Genomic DNA, 13,355 nt, shown 5'->3' on the forward strand with positions numbered 1-13,355 from the left:
TGAAAAAGTTAAAAACATTTATTTTGGAGAGTTGATTCTCTTGGGATAGTGATGGTACCCTTCCCCAAAATAGTAATAAACCTTATCAGGACATATAAGAAGCTACCATGTAAAGGAGAATCATATTGGTTCAGTGGTTAGTGAGATCCCTTGGTGCACAAAGACTCACATAGAACCTGTTACTTTATTATAAAGATACATATATACACAGAAACTCTACAATCAGAGTATGTCTGTTTGTTCATCTGTCTGTATAAAAAAATTACAGAATATATTTATTTGGTACTAGTGGCTACGCCCCTAGAGGCACTTGAGAGGGGAAGAAGTGGTTGAATTCTACAACTAGATTTTTATTTTAGACTTAAAAAGAAAAAGTTATTTTTTGTGTGTGAAATGGGGTCCTTTTTTAGGGGTTGATTTCTCCTAGGATGGTGGAGGTACCCTCCCAAAATAAGTTATAATCCTTCCAAGAACCAATGAGAAGCTACATAGAAAAAAAAGAACCATTGATCATTGTTAATTACTATTCATGGATCTAAAGGGATAAGACAATGACCGCTAAATTGATTCACATTCCCAAATATGATACATGGAGGATAACCCTTCTGTATGTTTCAATTAATGGTTGAAATGTTGGGCACTTAATTTAATAATCCAACCAAACAAAAATTGCAACAGGTCCCCTAAGTAGTTAAGCCAACGAATAACAAATTCCTATATTAAACTATGGGGACTAGTCTAATAAACAGCCCATTGTCCCATCTCGCTCTGATTAATATATTTTTGTATCTGTATGTTACACTTGCTATTTTCTTTATTTGTATTCTTTTAAACTTAAGAGCTTCACTAATTATAGATGTTGTCTTTTTCCCTTGTTAAATCCAATTACCTAAATCTGGATATTCTTTGAGGTTGATAATTACAATTATATTTTAATAAATGGAAAAAGAACAATTTAATCATAATTCAAGATAAAAATTATTTTATCACTAGCGGTTTTGCCCCTAGAGGCATCTAGGGGCCCTTGATAAGTGGGGGGGAAGTTGACCCCTCCCCTACTTTCAGTTTTAGTATGTAAAAGAAATTTTTTTTTTAAATGTTGGGTAGGAACTAATTTTTTCTAAACTCAAAACTTCTCAGGACCATGAAAAACTTGAACCAAGAAGAACTATATCAGTTAAGCGGTTACAAAGAATCTTCGGTACCGACAGACACCCTCACACACACACACACACACAAACAGACAGACACAGAAACTGTTACTTTTATATAAGGATTAATAGACACTAAACTACTCCTTAATATGTTGATCCTATTATCAGTCTAAAAGATAGGTCAATAAAGAAGAACAAAATTGGTCCAGCGGTTAGCAAAAACTTTAGGCACAGACAGAAAAAACACACGGACATCCTATCTTTTTTATACAGGGATATAACTTTTAAACGATAGGAAATTTTTTTTTTCCAGATGATATTTCTCTCCCTGCTTTAAAGCACTATTTATGATACAAAATAGATTGATATCTGTTTGTCCATCTTTCTGATGCTTAAGAACTGATATGGTTATTTTTTTACTTTACTATGTAGCTTCTCATTGGTCCTTGGAAGGTTTATAACTTTTTTTGAGAAAGAGAAGAGAAATCGCCCCTTAAAAAGGACCACAACACACAAAAAAAACTTTTTCTTTTTAAGCCTAAAATAAAAATATAGTTGTTGAATTCAACCCCTTCTTCACCTCTTAAGTGCCCCTAAAGGCCTCTAAGGGCGTAGCCGCTATAGCAAACTAAATATATTCTGTATTGTGTTTATACAGATGGATGAACAAACAGACATACTCTGATTGTAGAGTTTCTGTGTATATATGTATCTTTATAGTAAAGTAACAGGTTCTATGTGAGTCTTTGTGAACTATGGTTCTCCTTTACATGGTAGCTTTTCATATGTCCTGGTAAGGTTTATAACTATTTTAGGAAAGGGTACCACCGCTATCCCAAGAGAATTAACTCTCCAAAATAAATGTTTTTGACTTATTCATTAAAAAAAACTGTAATTGTAAGGGGGGTTCGACTTCCCCCCCAACCCAAGGGCCTCATATGCCTCTAGAGGCGTAGCCGCTGCTAGAAGATTATCCATTAATATAAAGTAGTAAAGTTTTTTTATCTGAATCTCAAAATTAGGCAATTAATTATGAATAAAAAAATCACGCAACCTTTCTTTTAAAAAAATCAATCTTTAAAGTTAAATAATGTGAAAAGTATAAGTTTAAATGAAAAAAATTCTTTAGTAAGTGCTATTTATTTTTGATGATAAAGATTTTGCAAAAGACGTTTTATTGCTATGTTGATCAGAAATATGTTAGAATTTGTTGTTAGGTTTTTTCTACAAATCTGTATATTTAAAGTCTAAATTTGAAAATTGTGATTTTTTTAAAGCTTAGAGTATTTATATAAGTTGTTTGTATCTTTAAATAAAAAAAAATATTACAAATCATTTTTTGTTTGTTTTTTTATTCAAGATTTTCATATTTTTTTCAATTTATTTTCAGAACTTTAAATTGAAAAAAAACCAAAAGACCCCGCTAAAATATTTTGTCTTCACCTGGAATCATCAAGGATTTATGTATATTTTCACCCTACATAGGTCCCAGGGCTCGGCACTTACTTTTGTCTTGATTCAATTCTAGCCCACAGTGAAGTGTTTATTTTAATTAAGTTGTGAGTAATAAATAGAACAAAATATGAAATTCAGCGCTGGTTGCTGTATGTGGCAGGTGCCAGCCGCCGCACTCGGTGGTCGGCTGGAAAACGGCGAAGGATATGTACATAGACCTCCAAGGGGGGGGGGGGGGGTAATGGGGCAATTACCCCCCCCCCAAACGAATTTTTTTCATTTTACCCCCAAAATTTTTTTCATTTTACCCTCCCCCCCCCATTTAGGAGGGGGTATTTACCCCCCCCCCCCAAACAATTTTGGGGGGGTAAATACCCCCCCAAAAATAAAAAATCTCTAACAAAAAAAATTTTTAATACTAAATTTTTAATAAAATTTAAATTACCCCCTCCAAATATTTTACCCCGGGGGTAAATTTTGGGGGGGGTAAAAAAATTTTACCCCTTCCAACAGATTTCAGAGGGGGTAATTACTCCCCCCAAGCAAATTTTACCCCCGGGGTAAAAATTTTGGGGGGGGTAAAAAAAATTTGCGGAGCGCTTCGTGCGCCATTTTACTCCCCCCCGAAACCGAATTACCCCCCCCTTTAAAACTTTTTTTTTAAAAAAGCTTGGACGCCCCTGGATATGTATGAAATTTTAATATGTAATGTTGACATGTTAGAAAAGCTTAAATTTAACATTTTAAGTAACTAATTTAAAAATTGCGGTCACAGGAGCAATTTAAAGATTTCTTGCGGACCTAGAGGATCAGGACCTGCTGAATCATACATTGATCCTAAAATTCAAAGTAAAAATAAATATTTATGCTCTTTACGAGAATGACCCTGCCAGGTTTGCTGGCATCCTGTGCCCGCCAGAATGGAGATATTAAAAAAAAATTCAAATCTCAGCTGTGTGTCATACCCTTATTTAAAAAGTCACTTAGTTATAGCCCTTAATTTTTTACACACAGAAAAAAACAGGGGGGGGGGGGAGGGGGCATTTAACTAACTCTAAATAATTTTACATTATAAGCTTCATATTGATTTTTAGTAAAGCTTTACTTTACATTCTAGGCTTGAAGAGGAGAAAGCCCAATCTGTCCCGATTTTGTATCACTTTTAAAAGTGCGATTCCAGTTACGTCATATACGTTTCGGGAAAGAAAAAGGGAAAGGGGGAAGAAAATCTCTTCAAAAGAGATGGGAGAAAAGGGAAGAGATTTCCTTCCCCCCTTCCCTTTTTATACGACGTCACAGGAATCGCACTTTTCAAAAGTGATACAAAATCGGGACAGATTGGGCTTTCTCCTTGAAGTGATGAATATAAAGCCAATAAAAGGTTATAGTGAATAAGAAAAATGTTTTAAATGTTGATTTCTTATATATTTTAAATAGAAATATTTTTCAAAATATACTTTTAACAAGGAAAAAGATACTTTTAAATATCTTATGAATTTGGTAAAATCCTGCAGTAGAATGCTGATTTGTTTAGCTTATATAACCTAGGAATTATGAAACTTGTAAATATGAAGTAAAGAATGACAACCATAATACTAAACTACAAACAGGCATATAAAGGAAAGGTTTCTGAAAGATTTTTAAACTCGCAATCGCATAAAAGTTGTAAGATGCAGGGATAAGACAATGAAAGATAAATTGATGTACATCCCCAATGATCAACCAACCAATCAAAATTCAATAAAAGTTCTTATTCGTTGTTAATCCAACGAATAAGAAACCATTATTATAAGACTTTGAGGACTGTGTGTTATAAGAAAACCAATATCCCCTCCCTCACTGTGTAAGATGAATGTCCTAATCCCTGGCATTGGATGACTCATCAAATTCCAAATTTGGTCTTTGCCTTTGATCCACAAGGTCTATTTACAAAAGTATATGTGCAATTTCTAAAATCTTAATGCTTTTTTTTGCTTTTTGAAAAGAGGAATATAGTTTTTTTCATTTGTATTGCCCCAAGAACCTCTAAAACACAAGTCTCCAAATAGTTTTGTGAGACTGTCGTAACTAAAAAGTAAGTAATAATAGTAGACTTTGGAAAATTGTATTTATTAATTTTTATATCTTCCCTACCTATTCTTTTTACAACTAAATTTCACAAACATCAGTTTGTCGAAAGAGAATTATAAAAACAACAAAATCTAAACAAAACGTGTATAGTCATTCAAAACGTTTCTAAGCAATAAAATTAAAAGGAAATAAAGATAAGGCCCAAATTATTTTCATTGGAAAATTTAAATTTTACACTTTAGAGTATTTATTACATTGATAATTGTTATTACTAGACCATATATCTTTGTTGAGGATGTCATTGTCTATAGCATCAGTTACAACCTGTCAGACAACCTTTCCTTTGATTGTAGCCTTGTTTGCAAGTCCTAATATGTGCGCCCAGTTTATTGATACTGATAATAACAAATGTTTACAATTCTACTCGAGCCATTCTCCTTTCAAAATTAGTAGCGTTCTCTATTTGTTATTAAAAAATATAATAGAGTAGCTTTACTGCTTAATAACGTTAAGAAACATTTTCTAATGATTTTTCACTATCAAATTCCTGTGTGTTGAATTTGCTTTTGTTTGTTCTGGTTTTATCTGGCTGCCCAGTGTTGGCGCATTTCTTATCTGCTCTTTCCCGAATTTTTCTATCAAAAATTCATTTATTTAGAAAAATCATCTTTTTCCCAATGTTTTATAACAAACTTTAACAATGTAAATATAGGCGAATAATTTAAACCTATTTTCAACTTTACTTTTATTCAGAAAAAGTAAAAAAAAATAGTTATGGTGACTTTTAAAGGTTTTTTCCTTGGGGGGATGGTGGTACCCCCTCTTAAAATAGTTATAAACCTACCCAAGTCCTATCAATAGCTACATTGTAAATTAGAACCAGCATTTAGCAAGATCCGTCGGTACAAAAGACAGACAAACATCCCGATACTTTTATAAAAGGATATAAATCTTTTGAAAGAAGCATTGTATATCAACTGAAGTCGTTTTAGAGATCTTAGTCCAATAAATGATTATCAATTCCTGTATTTCGGCTCCGTCATCGTTTCCGGAGGTTCTAAAATATCCTCTGTTGTGTCGGAGGTTTTCATAGCCTCACGTTTCCGTACAACACGATCCACTTTCTCGGGACGCATACCGACCTAAACAGATTATCTTCAGTTAAAATTAAACTGTAAAAACGGTGCCACAAACAAATATAAAAAATCTGACACCAATTGCCCTTTATTTTAGACTATATAGCGGCTTCGCCAATAGAGGCCTCTGCAGCTAATTTTTTTCTTAAGGGTTATTCTCTAGGGGAGGCTGGTGGTACTCTATCCCAAAATAGTTATTAACCTTCCTAGGACCTATGAGAAGCTACATTGCTAAGGAAAACCATATCAGTTCAGTGGTTAGCGAGATCATTCGGTACACACACAGACCCTGCTACTTTATTGAATTGATTTTATAATATAAATTGAATAAGCAAAAATAAGTTCGATCGAGGCACGTCTGACATTCAGAATCTAAAAATCTTTAATTAAAGTCGTAGATTTCAATAATTCCTATATAAACAAGGATGACAACATCCATAAAAGCGAAGCTCTGCAACGCTAGGAAAAATTAACATTAACACTTGTAGAGTGTCAGAACACAATAATCAGAATATAAATTTGTATAAAAGTCTTCTTTCTGGTAACGATTATAGAGTTGCGTCGATTTTCTAACTCGTACCTAACTGCTATAGGAATCATATTCATTATACGAAGTTTGAAATCGATAGGACAATTCTAACTTACATAAATTAATTAAAAGAGCTAACCGTTACGGACGTACGGACCGACCCTAATTATAGAAAAGCTTCGCTTAAAAAAAATTTTTTTCTTGTTTTAAAGTTTCATAAGAATAATAGATAATAAACTTTTATACACTATTGAATGGAAATAGTTAGAGATAAGCTTTTAATTAGTAACACGTCTATTTTTTTACGGTATATATAACATGATATATAATTGATTTAGTTTGCAGTAGATTGTTATGGGGTAAATATTAAAAACACCCCTAATAATAATTAAGATATCTGCTATTCAACTGCAAAAACAAATCATAATTAATTTTCTCGAAAATAATATTAAAATATTCTCCTACTAAAAGGCTTCCACGCTCTTAAAAAATGATATAACAAATTATGACTTTGTTATCATTTAATATTTATGTGAAAAATGATTAATTACTCATATCTTTCCATTTCTTTATCTTTCATGGCAAGTTAAAAAATTGCAGAAGGAAATAGAACTTGTTTTCTAATTTTTGATAATAGTTATTTTGCCCATCGTATAATAAACGGCTTTCCGCGGATATAGAGTGTACAATTATAAGATTAAAACTAGTTTTTTAGCCCCGAGGTGCCGAAGGCACCGGTTAAAAAAACTGGTTTTGATCTTATGATTGTACATTTTTATATTCGTAGAAAGCTGGATATAATACGATGCTAGACATAGTTTTTTCGTATGGATGAGAACCGGTTCCTATCCACCGGATTCGAATATATACGAGAAATTCTGTTTCCTAATCCTTCCATTTGCCTTGTTTTATTTTGATACTCATTCAATTAAATTTTTTCTATTCACATTATATATACTCCCCATCTTATTTATTCCAGGTAAGTCAATAAACATCATTGTAATACCTGAATGCACTTTCTGTATCTGCATTTCTTACAATTTGTTCTATTAACAGAATCCACAGTACAGCTATCATCACCCCTGAAAAAAATATTTCAATTACAAAAAAAGGGCAACTGAAAACAACAAGGCCGTTATCAGACAGGCAAAGTAAGTTATACATAGAGTGTATTCCCCACCAAAAAGTAAATAACATTTAAAAGGCGAGTGAGAACAAAATTGGTTAGCCCTTTGGATGTAACTTCATGCTATTTACCTTATAATTTTTTATTATAAAATATTAATAAATTGTTTTAAAAAATCCAGACTACAGCAATGATTTGACAAATTTATTTAACAAATAATTTCACCCAATACAATACATTTTCTTTGCCTTTTTTTGCTTTGTTGATTGCGTACTCGTAGCTTCCTTATAATTAAACTAGATGATTGCCAATGGCTTTAGAGGAAAGAAGTCATCACATATAGTTTTGTATAAAGATGAAAAAGAAGAAAATTTTGGAGGAGGAATAAATACATTCTATGGCATTCTATCTTGGGATCGTTGATCTACCCTCTCCCATTGAAAGGAAAAAAGTTTTTCGCCTGTATACAAAACTTTCCTGATATTAGAACCAAACTCTACAAAGTGTCTGAAAAATGAGCCGTGTGACGTCAATAGATCCATCTCTTTTTAAGGGGTTTCCTTTTCCACTTCTCCTCTTATCCCTCATTTTTATGACGTCACACCGCTATTTTTCTCGGTCACTTTGTATACTTAAAGCTTTGTTATCAACATTACTGCATAGATACAGTCTCACAGAAGTCTTACCCCTTTTATATAGTTTTGCATTATTTTCATGATATTAAACAATGAAAATACTTTTTCTTGTTTTCTTTGTTGTTTCTAATTACTCCCTTTGTAATACTTTCAAATAAAAAAAAGCTTTTAACATTTAAAATATATTTGGACACGATGATTTACTTTTACAAACCGGCGCGTGCACATGAAATTCCTTAGAGTGAGTATTTGTTAAGGGGGGAGGGGGTGATAGGGAGTGCTGCGCTAGATAATTATACTTGCAATTTCTTCTTTTTTAATTTTCGAATTGAAAATTCAGTAAAATATTTTACTATAAGCAAGCTGCGAAACAGAAAAATGAAATGTTACGTTCATTTTAGTTAAAATAACAAGATATAAAAACTCAACATTAAAACATATTCTGTTCAGTTTTATAATTGGGTATATAGACAGACAGACAAAGTAAAATGTATAGTAAATCCCATGACAATACATATATTTTTTAGACATTATTTTTTATTTATAAATATCATCGTTATTATGAAAGGGAAAAGAATATATATTATATTTATACTTCTGTGCAATCTGAACATTTTATACTCCGAATCATTTGATTTTAAGCGAACAGAGTAAACTTTTTAGTTTTGTGAGAGGAAAATCGAATTACATAAACAAATAAGAATCAAGTTATGTGCGTTTTATTTTCTATAATACAAAGTAGCTTGATGTCTGTCCGTCTATCCGTCCGTTCGTCCGTCCGTCTGAAGCTTAAGCGGTAACCACTGAACCGATCGGATTCTACTCTTCAGGGACTATATCTAATGGTCCTGTGGTGGTTTTAGGCTATCGGGGGGGTGGGACACCCTCAACCCCCCCCAAAATCATAAATCCCTCCCCCATTCTTTTTTTTTGTAGAAGATTTCCTTGGTCCTTCTTATTTTATTTTTTTTTTACAAATTTCACCTTAACTTTTTTTTATCATCTCTTGGGGCAAAGCCCCTAGAGGCTAGGGGCGAATCCGCTAGTATTTTATAAAGTGTGTTGGTCTTTTTGTGTCTGTTTACTTAAATAGACTTCGCTATCCTATTTTAAGAAAATATCACAGTGATCCTGCGATGGTTTTAGGCTATTTTATTTCATAAATTTTCGATATTTCTATTCTGTTTTATAGCCCATCCCAACCCATTCTTGAATATACAGCCGCTAGATGCATATTTAAAAATAAAGTTGTTAAGGTGTCCGTTGAGATATAACAATAACCAATGTAATATTTCTAAATTTTAGTTTAGTTGCATATTGGTCCCAGAATGGTTTTAGGCTACTCTATATCTACATTTAAGTTTTGAGATGGTTAAGGCCATCAAATAATAATCCCATAGTTGCTAAGTTCTCACTCACTATATGGAAATAGTTGATAGAAATGTTATCAACTACAACAAGTTGTTAACTAATCCTAGAAAAAAAAAGAACTTCAATACTTACTCTACAATAGAAATTATCTTTCTTTTTCCTTTTATAAAGTAGCTGTGTTTCTTTTATATTTTTAAAAGTGAAGCTTTTCTATAATTAGAGTCGGTCCGTCCGTACGTCCGTCCGTCCGTCCATAACGGATAGCTTTTTTCATTAATTTAGGCATGTTAGAATTGTCCTATCGATTTCAAATTTTGCATGGTGATTCCTTTAGTAGTTTGGTACGATTTAGAAAGCGTAGCAACTCTATAATCATTACCAAAATGTCCGTACGTCCATTTTAAACATGTTGATTTTTTTACTTTTTTAACCATAAATTTTTATGAGAACTAATCATCTGATTGATCTGATTTTTGGTTTATTGATTCCTGGGACAACAAAGTATAATGTAATAAGCGAAGCAACTCTATAATTAAGTCCTAAAAATGTAAGTATGTCCATAAACATTATCCTGAATCAAGCAGTTTTTTACCAAATTTACTCACAATTTTGCTTTGACCCTTATGAATTTATATTATGATTATTCAGTTCTGACACTATTCAAGTGTTAATGTCCGTTTGTCCTACCGTTTCAGTGCTTCGCTTTTATGGATGTTGTCATCCTTGTTATGATATCCTTATACTAAAGTAACAGGATGTTTGTCTGTCTGTGTGTCTGTCTGTCTGTGTGTCTGTCTGTCTGTGTGTACCGAAGGATCTCGCTAACCGCTGAACCGATCGGGTTCTCCTTAACAGGGTAGCTTCTCATAAGTCCCGGGAAGGTTTATAACTATTTTGGGGGAGGGTACCACCACCCTCCCAAGAGAAATGACAAAAAAATCGAAATTTTAAAAAACGTTTAGGAGACTTCAACGTCAAATGAAGAGGTATCGTACGTAAAAAATTATAGTAGTAACTTTATCAAACAAAAACATTTAAAGTGCCACTAGAGGCCTCTAGGGGCGTAGCCGCTAGTATATTTATATTTGAACAATTTGTACAGGCTTTTTACTCTTTGAACTTACACACAACTAATTGGCTTAGGAAGACGTTGTGCAATAAAAATAGAATTTTTAAAACTAGCTTTAGCTTAACAAAAAATGTTTCTATTTTTCAGATTTTTATTTACTTTTATATTGCATCGCTTTAAACCCAAATCTTCAAAAATCTAAGATTATATTTATTGTAATAAAGCTTTAAACTTAATTAAATATTTTAAATTTTGGGTTAAAGTAACATTATAAAATGATATATTTAATTATTTGATTAGGCTATCATGTATTTTTCTCTCTATAAATCATGTATTTTGTCTCAATGTTGCAAAAAACTTTTTTTTTTAATTCCACAAATTTCCTACTTAAAGGAACTAAATGACAATATTTTTTTGTCTCGATTAATAAATTTAGTCTGTCTTGGTAAGATTTCTATAAATGATGGTCAATGCTTATATAAAACAAGGATGACAACATCCATAAGTAGCGAAGCACAAAATTTCGTGAATGGGACTGACGGTCATTGTTGTTTTTTTTCAAACGACGGGAAATTTAATTTTGATATCTTTAACTGAAAAAATTTTGAAAATCGATTAATAAACACCAAAGATATGGGGGAAAATGTAAAAAATATAAAAATAGCCAAAAACCTGCAAAAAGGCAGTCTGACCGTCATTGTTGATTTCTTCAATTGACCGGAAATTTAATTTTTATATCTTTAACTGAAAAAATTTTGAAAATCGGTCCATAAACACCAAAGATATGGGGGAAAATGTAAAAAATATAAAAATAGCTATAAACCTGCAAAAAGGCAGTCTGACCGTCATTGTTGTTTTCTTCAAACGATGGGAAATTTAATTTTGATATCTTTAACTGAAAAAAGTTTGAAAATCGGACCATAAACACCAAAGATACGGGGGAAAATGTAAAAAATATAAAAATAGCCAAAAACCTGCAAAAAGGCAGTCTGACCGTCATTGTTGGGTCTCTAAACGACAGAAAATTTAATTTTGATATCTATAACTGAAAAATTTTTGAAAATCGGACCATAAACACCAAAGATATGAGGAAAAATGTGGAAAATAAAAAAAATAGCCTAAAACCTGCTAAAAAGCCGTCCGACCGCCATTGATGTTTTATAGTTAATTGTGCTCCCTAATGATGGGAATGTTGTCAAAAAATTTCAGCTTTCTATCTTTTATAGGGGCTGAGTAAATCCCATTTCCCCCATAGCGTTACGGACTGACGGACGGACTGACGGACTGACGGACTGACGGACGGACTGACGGACGGACAAAGTGAATTATAGAGTAGCTTCGCTACTAAAAATTGTACAGCTCGCACTACTAAAATACAAAAAAATAGGGCATGAAAAAATTCAAAATTCTTGCATTGCATAAAATGAAGAGAAATAATGTAATAGGAATTTATTTCCCTGAAATTGAAAATTTACCGATCGTTGGCCTATCCTTGTATCCCTAATGTTCAATAACCGTGTATGGTGTTGATTTGTCAAATGTGAAGTGCTCGACCATTCATTGATGACAATGTGCTATTGGTCTTTTAACCATGATCAACATTTGGCAATAAGGGAATTACACGTTAAATTATAACCAAAAGTAGACAGATACGCCAACTATAATCAAAGCAAGTGCTCGCATATTTGGATAACATCCTATAGACAACCAGTCATTTGATTCATGTGGGCTTTTTACTGTAAGTCATAACTAAAATTGTTCATGGGGTCAAGGCATTCCCACGTTCTTAAGACAAAATTAAGGCTCCTAACTAAGAGGAAGAATGCAGGAAGCGAAATAAATCTAAAATAATATTTGGTTGGCAGATACAAAAATAGTCAATTTTACTATGTATGTGTAGCCCCCCTAACGACAGATAAATATCTCTTATAGATTTCATAATTTTTCTCTCGAATTAGTTAATTACGTTATTGGTATAATCTGGAATGAGTGTAAAGACTTTCCTGTCAATATTCTAAACATACAATTGCAGAAATTTATGACATTAAATCTTATAGACCTATCATAAATTTCTGTTCAATGACAAATCTCTAAATCCCTGAATACGGGGGTGGTTTCAGATAGGGATGGTAGGTCTTTTAAGGCTTACGAGTTCAACAATTTTAACTTATTTTTCCTTATGTGAAGACTTATGATTTATGTTTTAGCAATTTCATACTTTAAAAGTTGAAAGAATGAACATATGTTTCCTTTGCTTAAATAACCTTTTTCTAGTAACCGTGAAGTTGGTCATCTATAATACAAAGTAGCTTGATGTCAATAGGTAGTTTGATGTTCTTAAAATAAGATGTCTGTTTTTATGTTCGCTAAGATCTCGTAAAGGACTGGATTTTTGATTGGTCCTGAGAAGAAATTAGACTATTAGACTATCTCCAACCCATCTAAAAAAATAAAACTAAAATAAGATGCTAGGGGCGCAGCTGTATCTATCTAAGCAGTAGACTTTCACAATCAAATAATCTTTTGATTTTTAATTTATCAGAAATAGTTGGAACCACCTAACTGAAAAATAGAAAGTGAGGGGTAGCAAAAAATGACATGACAATTTCAAATACATTTATAAAATTACCCTTGGAGACATAAAAAGCATTTTTTATTTCATTGTCTTAGCAAAAATTGTTTTGACTCTAAGAGACTCTATTAATTGATACAAAAGATTAATTAGGATTCATTAGGTAACACTTTGACTTTGTATGTGATTTTGGTTATTCAAAACATCACATCTATCCTATAGATTATGACTTCTTGGG

The 13,355-nt window shown here is 32.3% G+C and overlaps 1 protein-coding gene across 1 annotated transcript in view; it reads right to left on the reverse strand.

Moving 5' to 3' along the window:
* LOC145315622 (uncharacterized) overlaps nt 1–13,355 on the reverse strand; it is a 37,303-nt gene that overhangs the window by 12,681 nt on the left and 11,267 nt on the right. The window contains exons 8-10 of the mRNA XM_080155609.1: nt 7,351–7,426; nt 5,703–5,821; nt 5,227–5,314 (exon numbers count right to left, since the gene is read on the reverse strand). Of these exons, the coding sequence (XP_080011735.1) occupies nt 5,227–5,314; nt 5,703–5,821; nt 7,351–7,426 (283 nt within the window). The remainder of the gene's footprint in view (nt 1–5,226; nt 5,315–5,702; nt 5,822–7,350; nt 7,427–13,355) is intronic.

The sequence above is a fragment of the Acartia tonsa genome, chromosome 1, assembly GCF_053477335.1.
Source record: "Acartia tonsa isolate MP-2025a chromosome 1, ASM5347733v1, whole genome shotgun sequence".
Taxonomy (NCBI): domain Eukaryota; kingdom Metazoa; phylum Arthropoda; class Copepoda; order Calanoida; family Acartiidae; genus Acartia; species Acartia tonsa.